Source organism: Eutrigla gurnardus, assembly GCF_963514095.1.
Source record: "Eutrigla gurnardus genome assembly, chromosome: 10".
Taxonomy (NCBI): Eukaryota; Metazoa; Chordata; class Actinopteri; order Perciformes; family Triglidae; genus Eutrigla; species Eutrigla gurnardus.
The window spans coordinates 28,337,592-28,356,147 of record NC_139924.1 but is presented as its reverse complement, the minus strand read 5'-3'; the positions used below and the strand labels follow the sequence as shown (position 1 = coordinate 28,356,147).

Genomic DNA, 18,556 nt, shown 5'->3' with positions numbered 1-18,556 from the left:
TTCCACACCATTTCTTAAAACGTCGGGACGTGCACTTCTCAATTCATTCTGCAGACAACTCGTAAAATTGATGACGCTCATTAAGCTATTAAATTGCATTTATTTGATTAAAAATAAAAAACTTTATGATGATGATGATGATGATGCTGCTGCAGTTGGAAATTATTCAGTTCAGTTCATATTCATACGCTGCTTCTGCCTTAATTCATCACATCAAATGGGACGATAGAACAATCATATACTCACATTTGAGTCAAATACACAAAAAGGAACAAGAAGTGTTATGAAATATGTTGTGTAAGGGAAAAATAGTCTTTTTATGAATGAAAAGGCCAAACTGATTGATTGTCTGATTCAAGCCGTTATGTCAAGGGGCCAAATCCAGAAGAGCCACTAACAAAAATGTCCTCTTTCTTGCAATGTACTACAGTAGCTGTGATGTCACAATGACCTCTGTTATAAATAGACGACTGAAACAATCAGCCTGATTATTGCCCTCTCCCTTGGCAAAATCCATACAGACCCAGTTTAGATTAGAGACTTTGACGTATTTTAAAAAAACTAAACAAAAGTGGAACAAATGGAGGCCAATGTTTATCACTTCACTGGGAGAGAAACCACAGGATAATGTTTGCTCGCCTACTTCTTACAATTCAAGCAAGGAGATGTGATTTCAGGCCGACATCTTTGTTCAGAAACGGACTGGCACATTGAGAAATGAATGAAAGTGTTTTCTTACTGTGATGCAGATGAAAGTCATAGGTTCGTTGGAGATGAACGGCTCCTCGCCTGGAAGGTAGACGAGGTCAGGCGGCGGCAGGAGGTGGAGACCAAAAAGCTGTGGTCCATTTTCCATCAGCCTTCAAAGAATTTACAGGAAGTGACAGAATTAGTTACATCCTGTTAGATGCCGTCTGTGTATTGATATTTCTTTGTAAATGGAGAAAAAAATGTGTATCTGGCTTTGTATTCTATCTTTTGCCTCGTTAGTGCTCATTTTAATAAATAATCTTGTTATCAACCACAAAATACATCATATTAAACCTTCATTACTCAAGAGGACAATTTAAAACATTTAAAATTTTAATCGCAAATAAAATTACAATTTCTGTGAAACTTGTTGACAGAAAGGCGTGCTAGCCAATGTATCATTTTATTAAAATATTATTTTTGATAGAGAAATCACGTCCGTTTCTGGTGGACCACCATGGGACTTTATTTAAAAAAGAATAAACATATGGTAGTCAATGGCAACAAGATAAAAATAAATGTGTTGACCCTCTATTAATTGTGACATGAATTACACGTCTACACATTTAAAAGACGATCATTACATGTGAAGAAAGTCACATTTTGTAGCATAACTGTGACGCGACGATGCTTGCGAATATTTCACAACATAGCTAATCTAGCTTGCTTGCTAGCAAGCCAAGCTAGGCTGGTATGATGACGTACATTTTCACACGAAAATTATATTTAAAATGACAAACATCAAGTGTCATAGATTATGGTGAAATTCTAATGGAATAAAAAAAAAATATATATATATACATCGCCGTTGACTGTTGATTTTCCGAAAGTACCATGGCGAAGACCGGAAAGGGCGTGGTTCTCCATTCTACTTCGGGAGTTACCGGGAAATATGCTAATTAACTCTTTATTAGTTATATTTTGGCAAATTAACGCCATTAAAAGTATGCCGAATTAACTACAAGCTGTTCAGCTATAAATGCGCATGTAACTTTGACATTGACAAAAATTTCACGTAAATTAGGTGGTTGTGAAAAGTCCCGTTTCCGTGACTTCTAAGCGGAGTTACCGCCATTTATCTACAACGTGCGCCGGTGACAACCGCATCCTCGGAAAGCGCAGGTCACGCTGGATCTAAAAATGTGCGTTTTACCTTAATTGCGTCCATAAGTCGTGCGTGTCACAGCCACTTCTCCACCTGACCTCCGATCCCTCCTGCTCCCCCTGGTGGAGGAAGTTGGAAGTTTGCATCAAATGTAATCTATACTATTTGGGAGATAATGAGAGAGCATTACATCATGAGCACTGGCATTTCATAGCTGCTGCTCATATATATATATATATATATATATATATATAGCTGATAATGATGGCGACATATATATATATATATATATATATATATGTCGCCATCATTATCAGCTATATATATATATAGCTGATAATGATGGCGACACAGTCACTTTATCACCTTATAAATCAGCAAGCTAATTGCTGCATGCCATTATTGCACAGTATAAATATTTGTGGTTTTAGTTGAGCATACAATATTCACATTTCTTTACCTTTAGCTAAGTGCAGTGAAGCCTAATTAGCATAAACAAACATCATGCGGGGTCCTGTTTTCTGCAAATGTTTGCCACAGGACTCATAGAGCTGAGTCATTTATTTTACTTTTTTGTATATGTATATGTATTGCCTAGAATAAAAGACCACAATAAGGAGAACATAAACAGACACTTCAACCCCCTAATTATCTTTGTTATGCTTATGCATGAGTACTTATCAGTGCCCAGAGCCAGACGATGTGACTGGCAGCGTTATGCAAGCACGGACTTCTTGTTCATAAATTTTATGATTAATACAGACTGTGTTGTAATCTGGAAAAGCATCCTGGCATGAAGGATGAGGATTATATATTTTTGATCTCAGAAACTAATTGAAAAGGCCCACGATGGTGCTGTTATCACTCATGTCCCCAGCTGAGTTATGGCCAGGGTGAGATATGACTGACAGGAAGAGAGGGAGACTTAATGAACAGCATGTGACTGTTAAATAGGTAGGTGCTGGATTGTAGACCTGGACATTTTTTAATAAAGATATCTCATATGAGTCAGTTTTCAGCCATTCAGATTAAGTGATAATACCTTTGTAATGGATGAATGAGCTGGCAAAGTCATTCATTTCTGCTATAATCCATGAAATATGACTCCAGATCGGTTACATGTGCAGCACAAGGAAACTTATCCAATTTTGTTCTAATTAAATGTTTCATTCATGTTGGAAAAATCGTTACACCTGCAAATAATTATAGAGCGGTTTAAGTACAATTATTTGGTTAGTGTGACATTCATTTAATATACCGTAACAATATGGCACATCGGCATATAGCTATATATAATTACATTTTTACAGTTATGTGACGAACACAAGCAGCAGAGCGGCACCCGTACTGGATCTGGATCCATGTGGATTCTGCTGTGAAGCTGCTAACAAAGTTAGCTTCATAATAAGTAGGACCATCTTCTCATAGACTTCTATACAACCAGAGGGGAGTCGCCCCCTGGTGGCCAGCAGAGAGAATGACAGTTTAAGGCAGACGCCTGTATAACCCAGTAAATGAAGAGAAACATAGAAAAACATTATAGGTCATCTTTAAGCTTAATGGCCAGCTGACTGTAGCTCCATATATTTACCAAGAAAGTGAATGAACTCAAAATGTCAAACCATTCCTTTGAAATTAATTTGAATCTGCTTGTGGCCCCGAAGCACAGTTTGCATAAAAATAATCCTCATTCTGTCTTCGTTCCAGTCTTGTTGCCCTTCAGATTTATTTTAGGATGCAGTTTAGGAAACACAGAAGTAGCACTTTGTTATGATGATCCCACCACCGCCCGAGTTTCTCGGAGTACAGTATGGTTTTAATGGCAGTCTAGCATTTCCACAGCACCGAGATCAGTAATACTTACAGGAAGGTACAGTGACTTACACGTGGCAGTGAGCACGGAGGCAGGCGCTATGTAATTGGCATATCAATCATCTGTGAACCGATAGAGAACCGGAGACGTTTCGGTGGAGAATAAAAACGTTGGTTTGATCATCGTTCTCGCAGTGACCCGTTATCTCACACAGAGGGAATATATAAAAGCGGGATGCTTCCACGACTGAACGTTCACTGATGGTGAACGTGAGCTCGGGAGACGACGTTTATTAAGTTGGACTCAAGAGGGAAGAGCATATTTAATTCAATTCCAATCTTCTCACTTAGATTAGCGGGTTAGCTTGGTAAGGTAACAAGTAGCGACCTGTCAATCAGCAGGTAGCCCCGCCCCCTAAAGCATCCCCTGCTTCCTGGTCTGTTGGACTCTAAATGGACCTGTCAATCAGCAGGTAGCCCCGCCCCCTAAAGCATCCCCTGCTTTCTGGTCTGGTGGACTCTAAATGGACCATAATGTACTAAATGAACATCATGCTGGATTGAAGAAGACTTGAAACTAGAGATTGAGACATAAACTCATGTTTACAATGTTTACTGAGATAATACATCAAGAGAGAAGTAGGACCATTTTCTCATAGACTTCTATACAACCAGAGAGGAGTCGCCCCCTGGTGGCCAGCAGAGAGAAGTAGGACCATTTTCTCATAGACTTCTATACAACCAGAGAGGAGTCGCCCCCTGGTGGCCAGCAGAGAGAAGTAGGACCATTTTCTCATAGACTTCTATACAACCAGAGAGGAGTTGTCACCTGGTGGCCAGCAGAGAGAAGTAGGACCATTTTCTCATAGACTTCTATACAACCAGAGAGGAGTCGCCCCCTGGTGGCCAGCAGAGAGAAGTAGGACCATTTTCTCATAGACTTCTATACAATCAGAGAGGAGTCGCCCCCTGGTTGCCAGCAGAGAGAAGTAGGACCATTTTCTCATAGACTTCTATACAATCAGAGAGGAGTCGCCCCCTGGTGGCCAGCAGAGAGAACAACAACTTTAAGGCACTCCAGCTTCGGCTTCACTTCTCAGAACCGGATGTTGCTGCCGGCTCTCGTCATGTCTGCCATCAGATATTTCTGGATCATTTCACTCTGTTAGAAACGTTTCTAAGCAAACAAAGAGGAATCCATTGCAGCCTCCGCTTGCTTTGACACCGGCGGTGTCACATATTCTGCATGTGATCTTATCAAGCTGGAGCGGTACATTCAAACCAAATTAATGTATCATTAAACCAATTAAAAAGAATAGATCTTACACCTTTTCCATGCTTCTCACACCGTGTTGCAGAAACACCTGCTGGACCTCATCAGCATGAAGTGTTTCATTTGAAATGAAATAATTGTACAAAAAAAGAAGCTCCATCACAGCATCGCAAGTATAGTGGCTTAAGAATCTCTCTAATTTTTTTTTTTAGCAGAAGTGGATTCGTTTGTGCCGGCGGCGTCCGGCTGCTTTATCTCGCCTTTAAAGCTCGCCAGTGGACATCCAGCTGCAAGGCATCAAACCAAAGGTCAGGTCCAGCATGAGCGGCGGCGGTGGTATCTGGAGGCCGCTCGGAGGATGAGAGCCAATGCAGATGACCTCCGCCCCTTTAAGTTTTCCTTTGTTGTTATAGTTTTGGGAAATATTTGACGATGAAATATTACTCATAAACAAGCAGGAGGTCACTGTTTGTTTTTTTGAGACTCATTTTGAGCAAAAACACAAGAAAGGGGGATTTTTATTGAAAGGTTTACTGAAAGCTGAGGCTTAAAAACATGACTCAGCACCCTCATGTGCTGGAATGATTGTTTCCTTATTAAAAATGTATGAAAACATTTGTGAAGCCATCAGATTTCAGAGAGTTTTTTGATGAAGGTGGATTGTCGTTGAACCCTGAGTGACCGTAGATATATTTCCATTATTATTATTTTTATTTATATTTATATTTATTAAAAAAGTAATAATAATAAATGTGATGAGCTTGCTGTAAGTTGGAACTTGATTTGGATCATTTTCTATGAATTGACTGGTATGAGGCTCACATATATTCTGTACTGGGCGAGGAGTATCCTTTGGAGGTTTAAAAAGACGTTATTATTCATATCTTCATTATAGCTCCACCAAGTGTAGATACCAGCAGGGGATTATGACCAAACTGCTGAGGTTTTGGGAATATTGAAAATATGTTAATGCAATTTTGAAATGCTCAATTTGTGTGTGTGTGTTCGGTCAAGCCCCGGAGACATTACACCCGTACACGATGTTACTCCGATGGAGTGTTTAATTCGCCGCCGTGACAAACATGGCGCTCGCGGCCGCCAACATAGCGGGACGGCGTCATCGGCATGTTGCTAATGAAGTATTTTGACAATTAGGGTCACGCATAAACATCACTTTACCCGCTTGTGATTTGAATAATTCAGTGTGCAAATGAGTTAATGAAAACCAATTTCAATGCCTCATCAGACTCATCATACTCCACACTACCTCCTTTTCAAACGTGACCTCTTTCTCATTTACTTTGATGTCTGGTTTGTTTTCACTGTACCGACGGGGCGGTGCACTTTTTTAGATCAGTAACTTGTTGTGATATTTATATTATATTTATAGCTTCTGAATTAAAAATGTAATTTAAGTAAAAGTATTTTACGCTAAATAAAAAAGTACTTCTCCTTTCAAAGCGTTAGTATATTAATATATGGATACACAGCAATTAACTTACAGTTTTTCTCAGTCGATTTGGTACAATTCTCAGATCAGAACTGAAATTCTCAAAACTACCTGTTCAATCTTCACATCATTGTGTCACTTGTGCACATCAAAAAAGCAAATTCTCATTCCTTTGAACAAGTTGCAAATGCTTTGGTCCATCCATGCAAATGATTATGTACAATTCTCTGCTGTTTCCTACATTATCAATTGCTTATGTCATTTTGATCAAAATGCATTATAATGGGTCTCTGTTGAATAGTCTCACCACCCACAACATTTAGGCATTAGTTCATCGCGTATGTCTTTACATGCAAAATGCTTGAACAAGTTTTCACAATATGTCAAGCATATTCATATACAATTCCATTTAACTTTTTTTTTTTTTTTACTTTTTTTCTAAATCTGTCCTATAGTAATTGGTAAATTGCTCCCAGGTGATTCCCAGGTGATTTCTAATGAAATTGCATGTCATGAACAATCAACTGGCAAGTATATATAAAGCCAGAGCACAACACAATTTTACAATGTCTGACAATGGAAGGACAAATTGGAAGGGGTCAACAGCCAGTGAGAAGAAGAAGAGGAAGAGGAATCAGGCTGCGTGGCGGAGGAGTTGGGAGGGAAAACAGAGGAAGAGGCAGAAGAGGCCGAGGACATATGCGCGTGCCTGATGAGATAAGGGCCACACTTGTAGACCATGTTCTCAATCATGGGCTTACAATGGCCGAGGCTGGTCGAAGGGTGCAGCCAAATGTTGGGAGAACAACTGTGTCCTCAATCATTCAGACTTTTCGTCGAGAGAACAGGTATGTAATCTAACAATACGTACTGTACTGTAGGCTAATACCGTATGCGTTATTCCATTTTTACAGTATACAGTCCATGTATATGTATTTTACTGGACTCAATTTTGTGTTTTGCACTATATATATTTTATATTTACACTATATTTTTTTCCACATAGGACTGCAAGACAACTTCACGGGGGTGGCAGAGGGCCCCTTTTCACACCTGAACAGGAGGAGGCTATTTGTACCATGGTTATCGAAAACAATGCCATAAGACTAAGGGAGATAAGAACTGCCATTATAGAAGACAACAACATATTTGAAAACATCCAAACTGTCAGCATCTCAACCATTGACAGGGTGCTGAAAAGACACCAAATGAGAATGAAGCAGCTGTACACTGTTCCATTTGAAAGAAATAGCGAAAGAGTGAAGGAGCTCCGCTACCAGTATGTACAGGTAAAACATGCATGAGCATCCAGTAACTGTACCTCACAGTACAGTACAATACAGCATCATATAGTGGTACACACTACACATTTGCTATGGCTGTAGAAATGAAGAGGCAATGTGTGCTGTTTACGTTTGATGTAACTGTATCTTGTCGAAAATGAAAATGTATGTACAGTAATTCATAAAATTCATTTTGTATCTTCTGGATATAGCGTATAATGGAACTGGAAGCCAGTGAACCACCACACAACTTCATCTACATGGATGAGGCTGGCTTCAACCTTACCAAACGCAGAAGGCGAGGTCGAAATATCATTGGCCACAGAGCTACAGTTGATGTGCCAGGCCAACGGGGTGGGAACATAACAATGGGTGCAGCTATATCTGAGAATGGGGTGCTAACGCATATTCCCATTATTGGGCCATACAATACAGAGCATCTTGTCACATTTTTAGACACTCTCTACAGGGATCTCATCCCTGAACAAGAGAGGGGTCAGATTGGAGATGACTTGCCAATGTATGTGATAGTTTGGGACAATGTCAGCTTCCATCGCTCCAATATCATCAGGCAATGGTTTGCAAACCACAACAGGATGAAGATGGAGTTCCTCTCACCCTACTCCCCATTCCTCAACCCCATTGAAGAATTTTTCTCAGCATGGAGATGGAAAGTTTATGATCGCCAGCCCCATACCCAGATGACCCTTCTGGCTGCCATGGATGCTGCGTGTGATGACATCACAGCAGATGCCTGCAGAGGCTGGATAAGACACTCAAAAAGATTCTTTCCACGCTGCATCGCAAGAGAAGATATTCGTTGTGATGTAGATGAAAATATGTGGCCCAACATACAGGAACGTCAGGAGGTGTAGGAAGACTGCACTGTAATTCCTACAACACTGCATGTACAGTTTTCCCTGAGGAGATTGTCCTATGTTTACATTTCTACTTTTTTTCTTTGTGCTGTGCAGTGTTGTCTTTTCCTTTTTGTATACTGTAACAATCTGTCAACTGTCAACAAATTACAATACAAAAAGTAAAAGCGTAAATGTGAATCTTGTCCTGTCCTTTTGCAAACAATCTCCCACATACACTAAGGTGTAACTTACTATTTACAGTACAATACAGTAATTGTCATCAAAAATTTAGCCATAGTTTACATCAGAACATCCCTCCAGAGTTCACTGTGATATTGACAACATGACTAAGCAATTTGACTGTCTTATCCATACACAATGACACAAGGACTTGCCCTTCTGATGGCACTGACATGTTCATTGACACAGATATTTAATTTTGAGAGATGAACTAAGGATTTTGAGCAAGAGACTGGCTTTTGCAGGCAATCCATGGTGTTTTGCCATTTGTCCGAATTGTTTTGAGAAATGCACTTACTGTTTTGCTAATAGCGAGGCTGATTCGAGAATTGTACCAAAGCGACTGAGAAAAACTGTAATTTAAGTCCATTAATGTAGAGCCACTTTAAGATATTTATACTACTGTATGTATTAGAAGTATATTGAATCATATCACACAGACCTAATATGTAATTTTACTAGTTTTCCAGCAGAAAACGATGAATACGCTAACAATTATCAATAAAGCTAATAACCTGACCCGTACTCACGCTACGAATCCAACTAGTTACAGTGGACGAACGTCTTCTATGTATCTGGTGGAAAAACCCAGAATATTAATAATAAATAATAATAATAAATGCTCCGTCATAGTGGAAAGAGATAGATAGATAGATAGATAGATAGATAGATAGATAGATAGATAGATAGATAGATACTTTATTGATCCAGAAGGAAATATATCACAGAGATAATCCTGACTGTTCATATGCTACTTCTGCTAACACGCTAATGTTGCTAAGGTTGATGACAACACAATGCGCTCATTTAAATAATGCCATTTTTTTTGTATTTCATTTAAAAAGTAACTACAGCTGTCAAATACATGTAGTGGAGTAAAACTACAACAATCCCCCCTGAAGCAGCGCAGAGTGGAGGTATGAAGTACACTCAGGGTTCCTCCACCTTCTCCAAAGTCAAGCACTTTTCAAGCACTTCAAGGTGCATCTCCATGCTTTTCCAGCCCCTTCCAGCTGTGGTAAACTCCATATTTGTACCAATCCAATGGTCAGTATTCAGTCTACTTATTCTGTCACTTGTTCATCACATTAAATGAGATGTTATTGTCCTCTAAACAACCAACATGATGTTTGGAGACAGCTTTTTACAGAAGGACCACAAATGAAAGGAAAACTAATTCCACTAACAGATCCACAGAAATATAATCACCAACTATTTTCATCATCTGTTCATCATCAAAAGTCATTTTTCATAAAGAAATGTCACAAAATGCTGTTTTCAGTCCCTCAAATATGGAGATCTTCTTTCCTCTGTTCTATCATAGATGTCATCACATACAACACACATTTCAAGACCTTTAGTCTACATCCAAGCACTTTTCACACTTTGAACACTAACATTCAAGTGTTTTCAAGGATTTCCAGCACCCGTACCAACCCTGAACTCTACAACAACACACACTGAAGGCCATTAGGCTTGTAGTAGCGCCTAACGACACACAACAGGCGTACGACAAACCTTCTCCGTGTGTCGCAGCGTTGTAATTGTTAAATAAACTTCTTCTGAGAGTCTGTGACGCCTCGACTCGGATATTGTGTTAAAAAGTCAAGATTGTAAAGGAAGTGATGCTGATGAAAGGAACTCCAGCGGTCCGTCCTCAGGGGAAACGGAGATGAGTCATGTAATAAGACGAGGACCGTTCAGAGCACAAGAATCGAAGGACAAAACTTGTAAAACTAAACCTGGAGAAAATACGCAAAACTTCAAAAATAAGTAGCAGCTTTCTTTGTGGCCTCGAGATGTAAATTGTAAAGTATGTGGTAATTATAAATCTGGTAACTCACATTTGTCACACTGTCCCACAGTTAAAATAAAAATAAAGGGGCCGAGTTTTATTCATCTGAAAGTAGCATTTGAAAATACGTTAAAAAAGTATCTTGTTTTTGATTAATGTTGTTTTTCTGTAAAACTGTCTTTTCCAAATAAAAATAAAATAAAAAGAAACTACGTTCAACCACAACATAAACCTGCAGCCATTAAAAGAAAGTTCGGACAACTTCAGTTTGTAGAATTATCTATCTTTAGCTCCTTTCGGAGGACGGGTCCAAAGAAAACACAATCACTTGGTTCGGCCTTCGTGGTCTTTAAAGGAGCCGACGTAGGATTTCCTGTTTGGCTCACCTTTGCTGCTCCCGTCGCCTAGCAACCAGCTACGATTGACAAGAAAGAGCATAGACGAGGTAACTAATGTTATCTGATTAAAGTATTTTTTTAAAATGTTCTGTTATGATGGATGATACGCTTCACGATATATATTTTAGGTGAGAGTGTATTTCTGCCTCCTCTGTCAGTGGCGTGCAATGCATCTTGGGAAAAGCCTCTTCCTGCGTTCCCATTGGAAACTTACTTTGAAAAAATGTACGGTAGAAACAAATCCGTTATATTTGACCACGTTGTACTTTTTGCACGAATAACGACTTAATCAAGTTTGTCAAGAATCTCTCATTACGGCCTCACGTTCACTAATTAACAGTCAAAACCAACATGCTCTCCATGACTAAAAATACACCAAAGTAAAGTGAGATTTAATTCTTCTCGTTAAGACACACGTCTTAGATAATTATGACATCAGTATCATGTTATGAAAGCAGCTCTACTGTCAAGAGAGACAATCTAAATTAAAAATGTTTTAATTTCAACAAAATAAGAGTGAATGCATCCTTCATAGCAACAGAACGACAGAGGGAGAGAAATATAAAACCCAATTAAAGCTGGCTTAAACATGGCTTTTCTCACCTGATGAAAAGTCTTGTTTTCATAAAGTTCCCTTTCATTTATTAAAATAAGGCTTTGAACACAGGGGAGGAGACTCCATGACCTGATAATCCCGGGTCAATTACTGAAAACTGGATGGCATCTTGTTATTTATTTGTTAGTTTGTGTAATAAAGTCAGTAAAATGCAACAGTTGTTTTGCATACAGGGTGTTGAATTTTAAAGTTGAGGATAAATCAGAGTGTGTGTTTTTTATGTCATTTTCTTTGATGGATATGTAATGCAATAAATGCTGTGCTGTCTGAAGAAACACAAAAAAAAGGCACAGTCGAGCTTTAAAGTTCAATAAAAGAAGAATTTTCTCTCAAATAAAAGGATGCATAATTAATTTCCTCAACAATAATAATTCTGGTTCCCTTTTACAAACCAGGGGGACATGTGGTCTAGTATTATCATAACAATGAAGATTTACATGGAAATTAGGACGATATAAAGGTTTACAGGCCACAAATATCTCATTAAAGCATCACATTAAAGCTGAAATAATAACTCTTTCACAATAAGACCACTCAGCAACGGGGACGTTTTTAGATCTTTGTCAGTTCAGGGTCCTTGAGGGGTAGATGCTCTGTGACCTTTGACCTCCATCTCGACGGGCGGAGGCTCAGTTAAAACGCTGGAAATCAAAAGTGTGATATTTCTCGGGAACATATTAATTGACTGGTTGTCCAGATCCGGGTTGAAAGATATTAACCTCACCCGTGTTTTTTTTTCAAAAACATTTGCAGAGAGGAGATTATTATGAGGTGATTGGATGTTCCTCAGCTGCATTATTATGTCTTTTGATTTCTGTAATTGAAAAATGAACTGATTTTTGATGTGTGAAAGCGTCGTCTTGGAGACTAATTTGTATATCCAACAGGATTACGGATGATTGTTACACCCACCGTCGAGGTTAAAGCCTCTTTTTATTGGATTCTTCTGAAGGTTGTGATTCTGTTTTTCTCTTCTGCACAGATCTGGACGGGGGGAGGGGGGGGGGGGGATTATGGGCTTTACCACTTTGTTTTTGAATGGTTATAAAACCCAGCATGGGCTGATGAGGATGTAAGTGACGAGACAAGCAGATCCAGAGTCTGATCTTAAATCAGGGTTTATGTACGATAGGTGTTCAGAATTAAGTGGCTTCTTTTAAAACAATTAAACACGTGTTGAATCTGGATTTTTTTTGTTTCGTTTGTTGGATCTTTCTGCCTAATTAATATGCAAATGAATCTTAATCTACGTGACATTTAACGCTGTTTTGAGGAACGTCTTCAGACGGACTGAATCTGGTGTTGGCTTTCAATGGCAAAGCATACTGTACAAAGGCTTTTATGTGGCTTTTATTGTCTAAAAATATATATATTGTATTGATATAGTGTTATTGCTGGCATTACATCAGTGATTTCACTCCTAATATGGAGAATTACAGTGTTCCTCGTTAACAGCAGGAAGCCACCGGCGGAGAAAGAAGTAACGGGCAGTTAGATGCTAATGGTCCCGGCCCCGTTATTATGCTCTACTGCATGTAGGTGTTCTCAGCCAGGCGTTCCAGCTGTGCTCATCATCCCACTATAACATGGCCAGCAATACATCCACACGTTACTATGCCAACATGCCACCCAACAGCTCTGTTCCTTTTCTTTTTCTTGCCCCTGTTGAGATTCTACATCCTTGTGATTATGAGTCTCTATGCACCTATAGGAGCCCAATTAATTTTAAACACATTGAAATTGCAATTTAATAAAATAAAAAAAATAGTATATATAAATATATAGGCTACACATTGAGTCTGCACCGGAGATTGTGTGAAAACTAGTGAGCAGAGAAGTTGTAATGGATAAACAGTTGAAATAATTTAAATGCAGACCAGCACCCTTACTGGAGCTGGATCCATGTGGATTCTGGTGTGAAGCTGCTAACAAAGTTAGCTTCTATGATGCAAGGTCAACTTTACAGCTAAGTGTTAAAGTCATCTAGCTAACTAGCATTGGTAGCGACCTGTCAATCAGCAGGTAAGCCCCGCCCCCTAAAGCATCCCCTGCTTTCTGGTCTGGTGGACTCTAAATGGACCATAATGTACTAAATGAACATCATGCTGGATTGAAGAAGACTTGAAACTAGAGATTGAGACCATAAACTCATGTTTACAATGTTTACTGAGATAATACATCAAGAGAGAAGTAGGACCATTTTCTCATAGACTTCTATACAACCAGAGAGGAGTCGCCCCCTGGTGGCCAGCAGAGAGAAGTAGGACCATTTTCTCATAGACTTCTATACAAGCAGAGAGGAGTCGCCCCCTGGTGGCCAGCAGAGAGAAGTAGGACCATTTTCTCATAGACTTCTATACAACCAGAGAGGAGTCGCCCCCTGGTGGCCAGCAGAGAGAAGTAGGACCATTTTCTCATAGACTTCTATACAACCAGAGAGGAGTCGCCCCCTGGTGGCCAGCAGAGAGAAGTAGGACCATTTTCTCATAGACTTCTATACAACCAGAGAGGAGTCGCCCCCTGGTGGCCAGCAGAGAGAAGTAGGACCATTTTCTCATAGACTTCTATACAACCAGAGAGGAGACGCCCCCTGGTGGCCAGCAGAGAGAAATAGGACCATTTTCTCATAGACTTCTATACAACCAGAGAGGAGTCGCCCCCTGGTGGCCAGCAGAGAGAAGTAGGACCATTTTCTCATAGACTTCTATACAACCAGAGAGGAGTTGCCCCCTGGTGGCCAGCAGAGAGAAGTAGGACCATTTTCTCATAGACTTCTATACAAGCAGAGAGGAGTCGCCCCCTGGTGGCCAGCAGAGAGAAGTAGGACCATTTTCTCATAGACTTCTATACAACCAGAGAGGAGTCGCCCCCTGGTGGCCAGCAGAGAGAAGTAGGACCATTTTCTCATAGACTTCTATACAACCAGAGAGGAGTCGCCCCCTGGTGGCCAGCAGAGAGAAGTAGGACCATTTTCTCATAGACTTCTATACAACCAGAGAGGAGTCGCCCCCTGGTGGCCAGCAGAGAGAAGTAGGACCATTTTCTCATAGACTTCTATACAAGCAGAGAGGAGTCGCCCCCTGGTGGCCAGCAGAGAGAAGTAGGACCATTTTCTCATAGACTTCTATACAACCAGAGAGGAGTCGCCCCCTGGTGGCCAGCAGAGAGAAGTAGGACCATTTTCTCATAGACTTCTATACAACCAGAGAGGAGTCGCCCCCTGGTGGCCAGCAGAGAGAAGTAGGACCATTTTCTCATAGACTTCTATACAACCAGAGAGGAGTCGCCCCCTGGTGGCCAGCAGAGAGAATGCGGCTTTAAGGCACTTCAGCTTTGGCTTCACTCTTCAAAAACAGAGGTTAGTACACATAAACTTGGCCAAATTGACCTAATTACGCTACAAGATATAATTTAAAGAACAAACCAGTGATTAAAGGAGCTCGTGTGCAGAATGACGGAGTATTTCTGCGGCTGTATCTGTTCATCTGTTGGACGATCAGATGGAGAAGCAGCCCTGCTGGATTAGCGAGGCCACTTGAAGCAGATAAAAAGGTGGAAGTGGGTCAACGCCGTCCTTTCAGGCTCTGCAAAGGCAGTTGAAGTGGCCCAAAAAAAAAAGCAAAGTGTGAGGGTCTCTCCGAGTTCAGACTAATATAGACGGGGAGGACTGAAACAATATTTCTCACCGAGGCACGCCGAGGTCCTTCCAGTCAACATGACTACACCCGACACGTTTGCGACCATTAAGCCCCCGTGAAGCGTCGAGTGACTGGTGATTTATTACCATCACCTGTCTGTGGGTTTGTTGGGATGCATAATCGCTGGCGTGCGTGCAGCGGCTGATAAAACGTGAAGCACAATTTAGTGTCTAGGGATGTCGTTGACATGAGATTTAAAATAATCCCGTCTAATATGTGTTTGTTTTATTAAGTGATCTGAATTTACCACAAAATAAAAATGATCCAAAAAAAAAAAAATGGTTTCAAAGATTCTCTTTGACATCTACTGGTGGCAAATATAGGATTCCCTTTTAAACATATAATGTAATTTGGAAAAGAGGCAGGAAACCCATTGAGCGCACACGTTTCATCCCTGAAGGCATAAAGAATTGATGACCTGCAGTGATATATTTGGAGTATAATTTCCTGTAATAATTCGCCGTAGGAGGTGAAAGATACAGACTATTTTTTTTACTATTATTCTACTTCATTAATGCTGTAAGTTTATTTAAAAGAATGTTCCTTTCAGGACAAACAGGCCACTAACTCTCCCTTTATGTTCCTAATCGTACACGTGTGAATCTGTATATATGGCAAATTGAATTTTGCATACTCTTATATGGTCTATAGGCATGAGAAAACCTCCATAAGCCTTGTTCCTACTCAGCCATGGGAGGGGGGGGGGGGGGGGGGTCACTAACCAGGGTCTGATTTAATTATTCCTCCGTTCACAACAGGAGGAAAACATTTTCATGGTGAATGGTTTGCCTAAATAGATTACCATCTCAAATAATTCAATTTCCCTTAATTTGATTGATTTCATACCAAAGGGGGGGAGGGGGGGGGGGGGAGAGAAATCTTAATTTAAAACCATTGCATTTCTAATCAAACATTAACTGAGAAATTGAGGCCTGGGTGAAAATCTTTTATTACCACTTTCCCTCCACTAATTTAAATAGAACATGCTGACGGCCGCCTTATTAAAAGGCACCAGCAGGGCTTTTTTTCCAGTTGTGAAACTTCAGGCAGAATCTTAAAAAAATATGTATATTTTTTTTGCACGGCGTTCCCTCACAAACGCCATTAATACACAGAGAATCCAGGCCCCCGTTACTACAGAGGATCCAAATGAATCAGTTCAGTCATCTGATCCATGGAATCCATTATTCATCCTGCTTTGGGGAGACGGAGACGCTGGGCTTCTCCTCTCCGAGAGGAGGAGGAACCCATCTATCCTCATGAGCAAGGAAGGCAATGCAGAAAGTGGGGGATGAATCACCGGAGAGTGAAAACAAACAGAAAAAAAAGTTTGGGGGAGCATTGTGGGAAAAAGAACCGAGATGCATCTAATTATTGCAAATCCCACAACAACAAAACAACATGGAACTGTAAGGTGGAGAGCGATGCTACGCTAAAAATGCTACGCCCAGGCCGGAGCCCGAGAGTAGACAACACCTTGTGGAGACATTGTGTGTGAGTGGCAGGCAGAGCTTGGGGCGAGCTGCCACAGATAATAACATCTGAAATAAATTTGATGTGTGGAATTCAATCTGTAGCGATAGGGACGGCTGCAGCATTAGAGTGAAGCTCTAAATGCTATCTACTCATCCGTGGAATGAGGACTGACACGCAGTCTCGGAGAATAGATTGTGCAATTAGCAGCCTTTGTGCTGTTTTGACACAATGAAAAAGGGAAATGAGATTCAACGTTGTCATGCCGGGTTCTGTGTAACCTCCCGCGATTCCCACAAGATATTCACCAGAAATGTACTGTTTCAGGTGAGAATGAGTCGGAGGAGGGTTGTAACTTCACACAGTATAATAAAGCACAGAGAGAGTTGGATCATTATTAATAATCTACAATATTTCATTTCCATTCAAGCTGATTTTACAATGTGAAATTCTAATGTGATTTTTCTTTTCCCAATTTTGAGACACAAGTCGACTCTTCAGCAAAGAGATCAGGATCTGAGAGGTGAAGCCAAGTTAGCCATGCATTCTCTCTGCTGGCCACCAGGGGGCGACTCCTCTCTGGTTGTATAGAAGTCTATGAGAAAATGGTCCTACTTCTCTCTGCTGGCCACCAGGGGGCGAAGGATTGAAGAAGACTTGAAACTAGAGATTGAGACCATAAACTCATGTTTACAATGTTTACTGAGATAATACATCAAGAGAGAAGTAGGACCATTTTCTCATAGACTTCTATACAACCAGAGAGGAGTCGCCCCCTGGTGGTCAGCAGAGAGAAGTAGGACCATTTTCTCATAGACTTCTATACAAGCAGAGAGGAGTCGCCCCCTGGTGGCCAGCAGAGAGAAGTAGGACCATTTTCTCATAGACTTCTATACAACCAGAGAGGAGTCGCCCCCTGGTGGCCAGCAGAGAGAAGTAGGACCGTTTTCTCATAGACTTCTATACAACCAGAGAGGAGTCGCCCCCTGGTGGCCAGCAGAGAGAAGTAGGACCATTTTCTCATAGACTTCTATACAACCAGAGAGGAGTCGCCCCCTGGTGGCCAGCAGAGAGAAGTAGGACCATTTTCTCATAGACTTCTATACAACCAGAGAGGAGTCGCCCCCTGGTGGCCAGCAGAGAGAATGCAACATTTACAGGACTTTAGAATTGGCTTCACTTTTGACGGTGCTTGATATCCTACTATTCCATACGCCTGGCTTTAATTTCACAAAAGAAAATGAATTTGAACGTTGTATTCTATAGCGAAACATCAATGTTAAATACTTTGGAGTAATTGCCAGTGTGTGTGTGTGTGTGTGTGTGTGTGTGTGTGACTCCCCCTTTTAAACAGCAAGTTATAGCCTCTATTGACCTGACTGCTGTAATAAACATAAACCTAAATGCTGATTTATCTCATTTGTGCTTGTGGCTATAAAAACCAGCCAGATGAGTGTCGGTTGGTCTCACCCACACGGACTAACAGACTATAACCATAAAAAAAGAAAATTACTATAATATTCACTATAAAGTGTCTCTCTGGTTCTCGGTGGTGACTTTATGGTTCCATTGTATTTTTTATACACTTCCCCATGATAATATCCACCTTTAATATCTCTCTGGGAATACCAGTGGTGACTTTGTGAGAGATAATCTACCTTTTTATTTTTTATATCATGTAATATTCCCTATATTACGCGTTCCAGGCCCAGATGTCATCGCGACGTAACGCAGCCCAATATGATCGCAGGCTCCCTGCTTGAGCCCTCCTCCCTCCCGCCTCTCATGTGTCTACATTTCCAT

The 18,556-nt window shown here is 40.6% G+C and overlaps 1 protein-coding gene across 1 annotated transcript; it reads left to right on the top strand.

The window, feature by feature from the left end:
* The first annotated feature begins 6,438 nt into the window (after positions 1-6,438).
* LOC311019765 (uncharacterized protein) lies at positions 6,439-9,138 on the top strand. Its single transcript, XM_084019337.1, has 3 exons — positions 6,439-7,238; positions 7,397-7,679; positions 7,886-9,138. The coding sequence occupies exons 1-3, from the start codon at positions 6,967-6,969 to the stop codon at positions 8,546-8,548; spliced, it is 1,218 nt and encodes a 405-aa protein (XP_083875463.1). The 5' UTR covers positions 6,439-6,966; the 3' UTR covers positions 8,549-9,138.
* Positions 9,139-18,556: the final 9,418 nt, after the last annotated feature.

Coding starts and splice junctions, on each gene's coding strand:
- LOC311019765 (XM_084019337.1), top strand. CDS start 6,967: ATGGAAGGACAAATTGGAAGGGGTCAACAGCCAGTGAGAAGAAGAAGA. Junction 7,239..7,396: donor ACTTTTCGTCGAGAGAACAG/GTATGTAATCTA, acceptor TTTTCCACATAG/GACTGCAAGACAACTTCACG. Junction 7,680..7,885: donor TCCGCTACCAGTATGTACAG/GTAAAACATGCA, acceptor TTCTGGATATAG/CGTATAATGGAACTGGAAGC.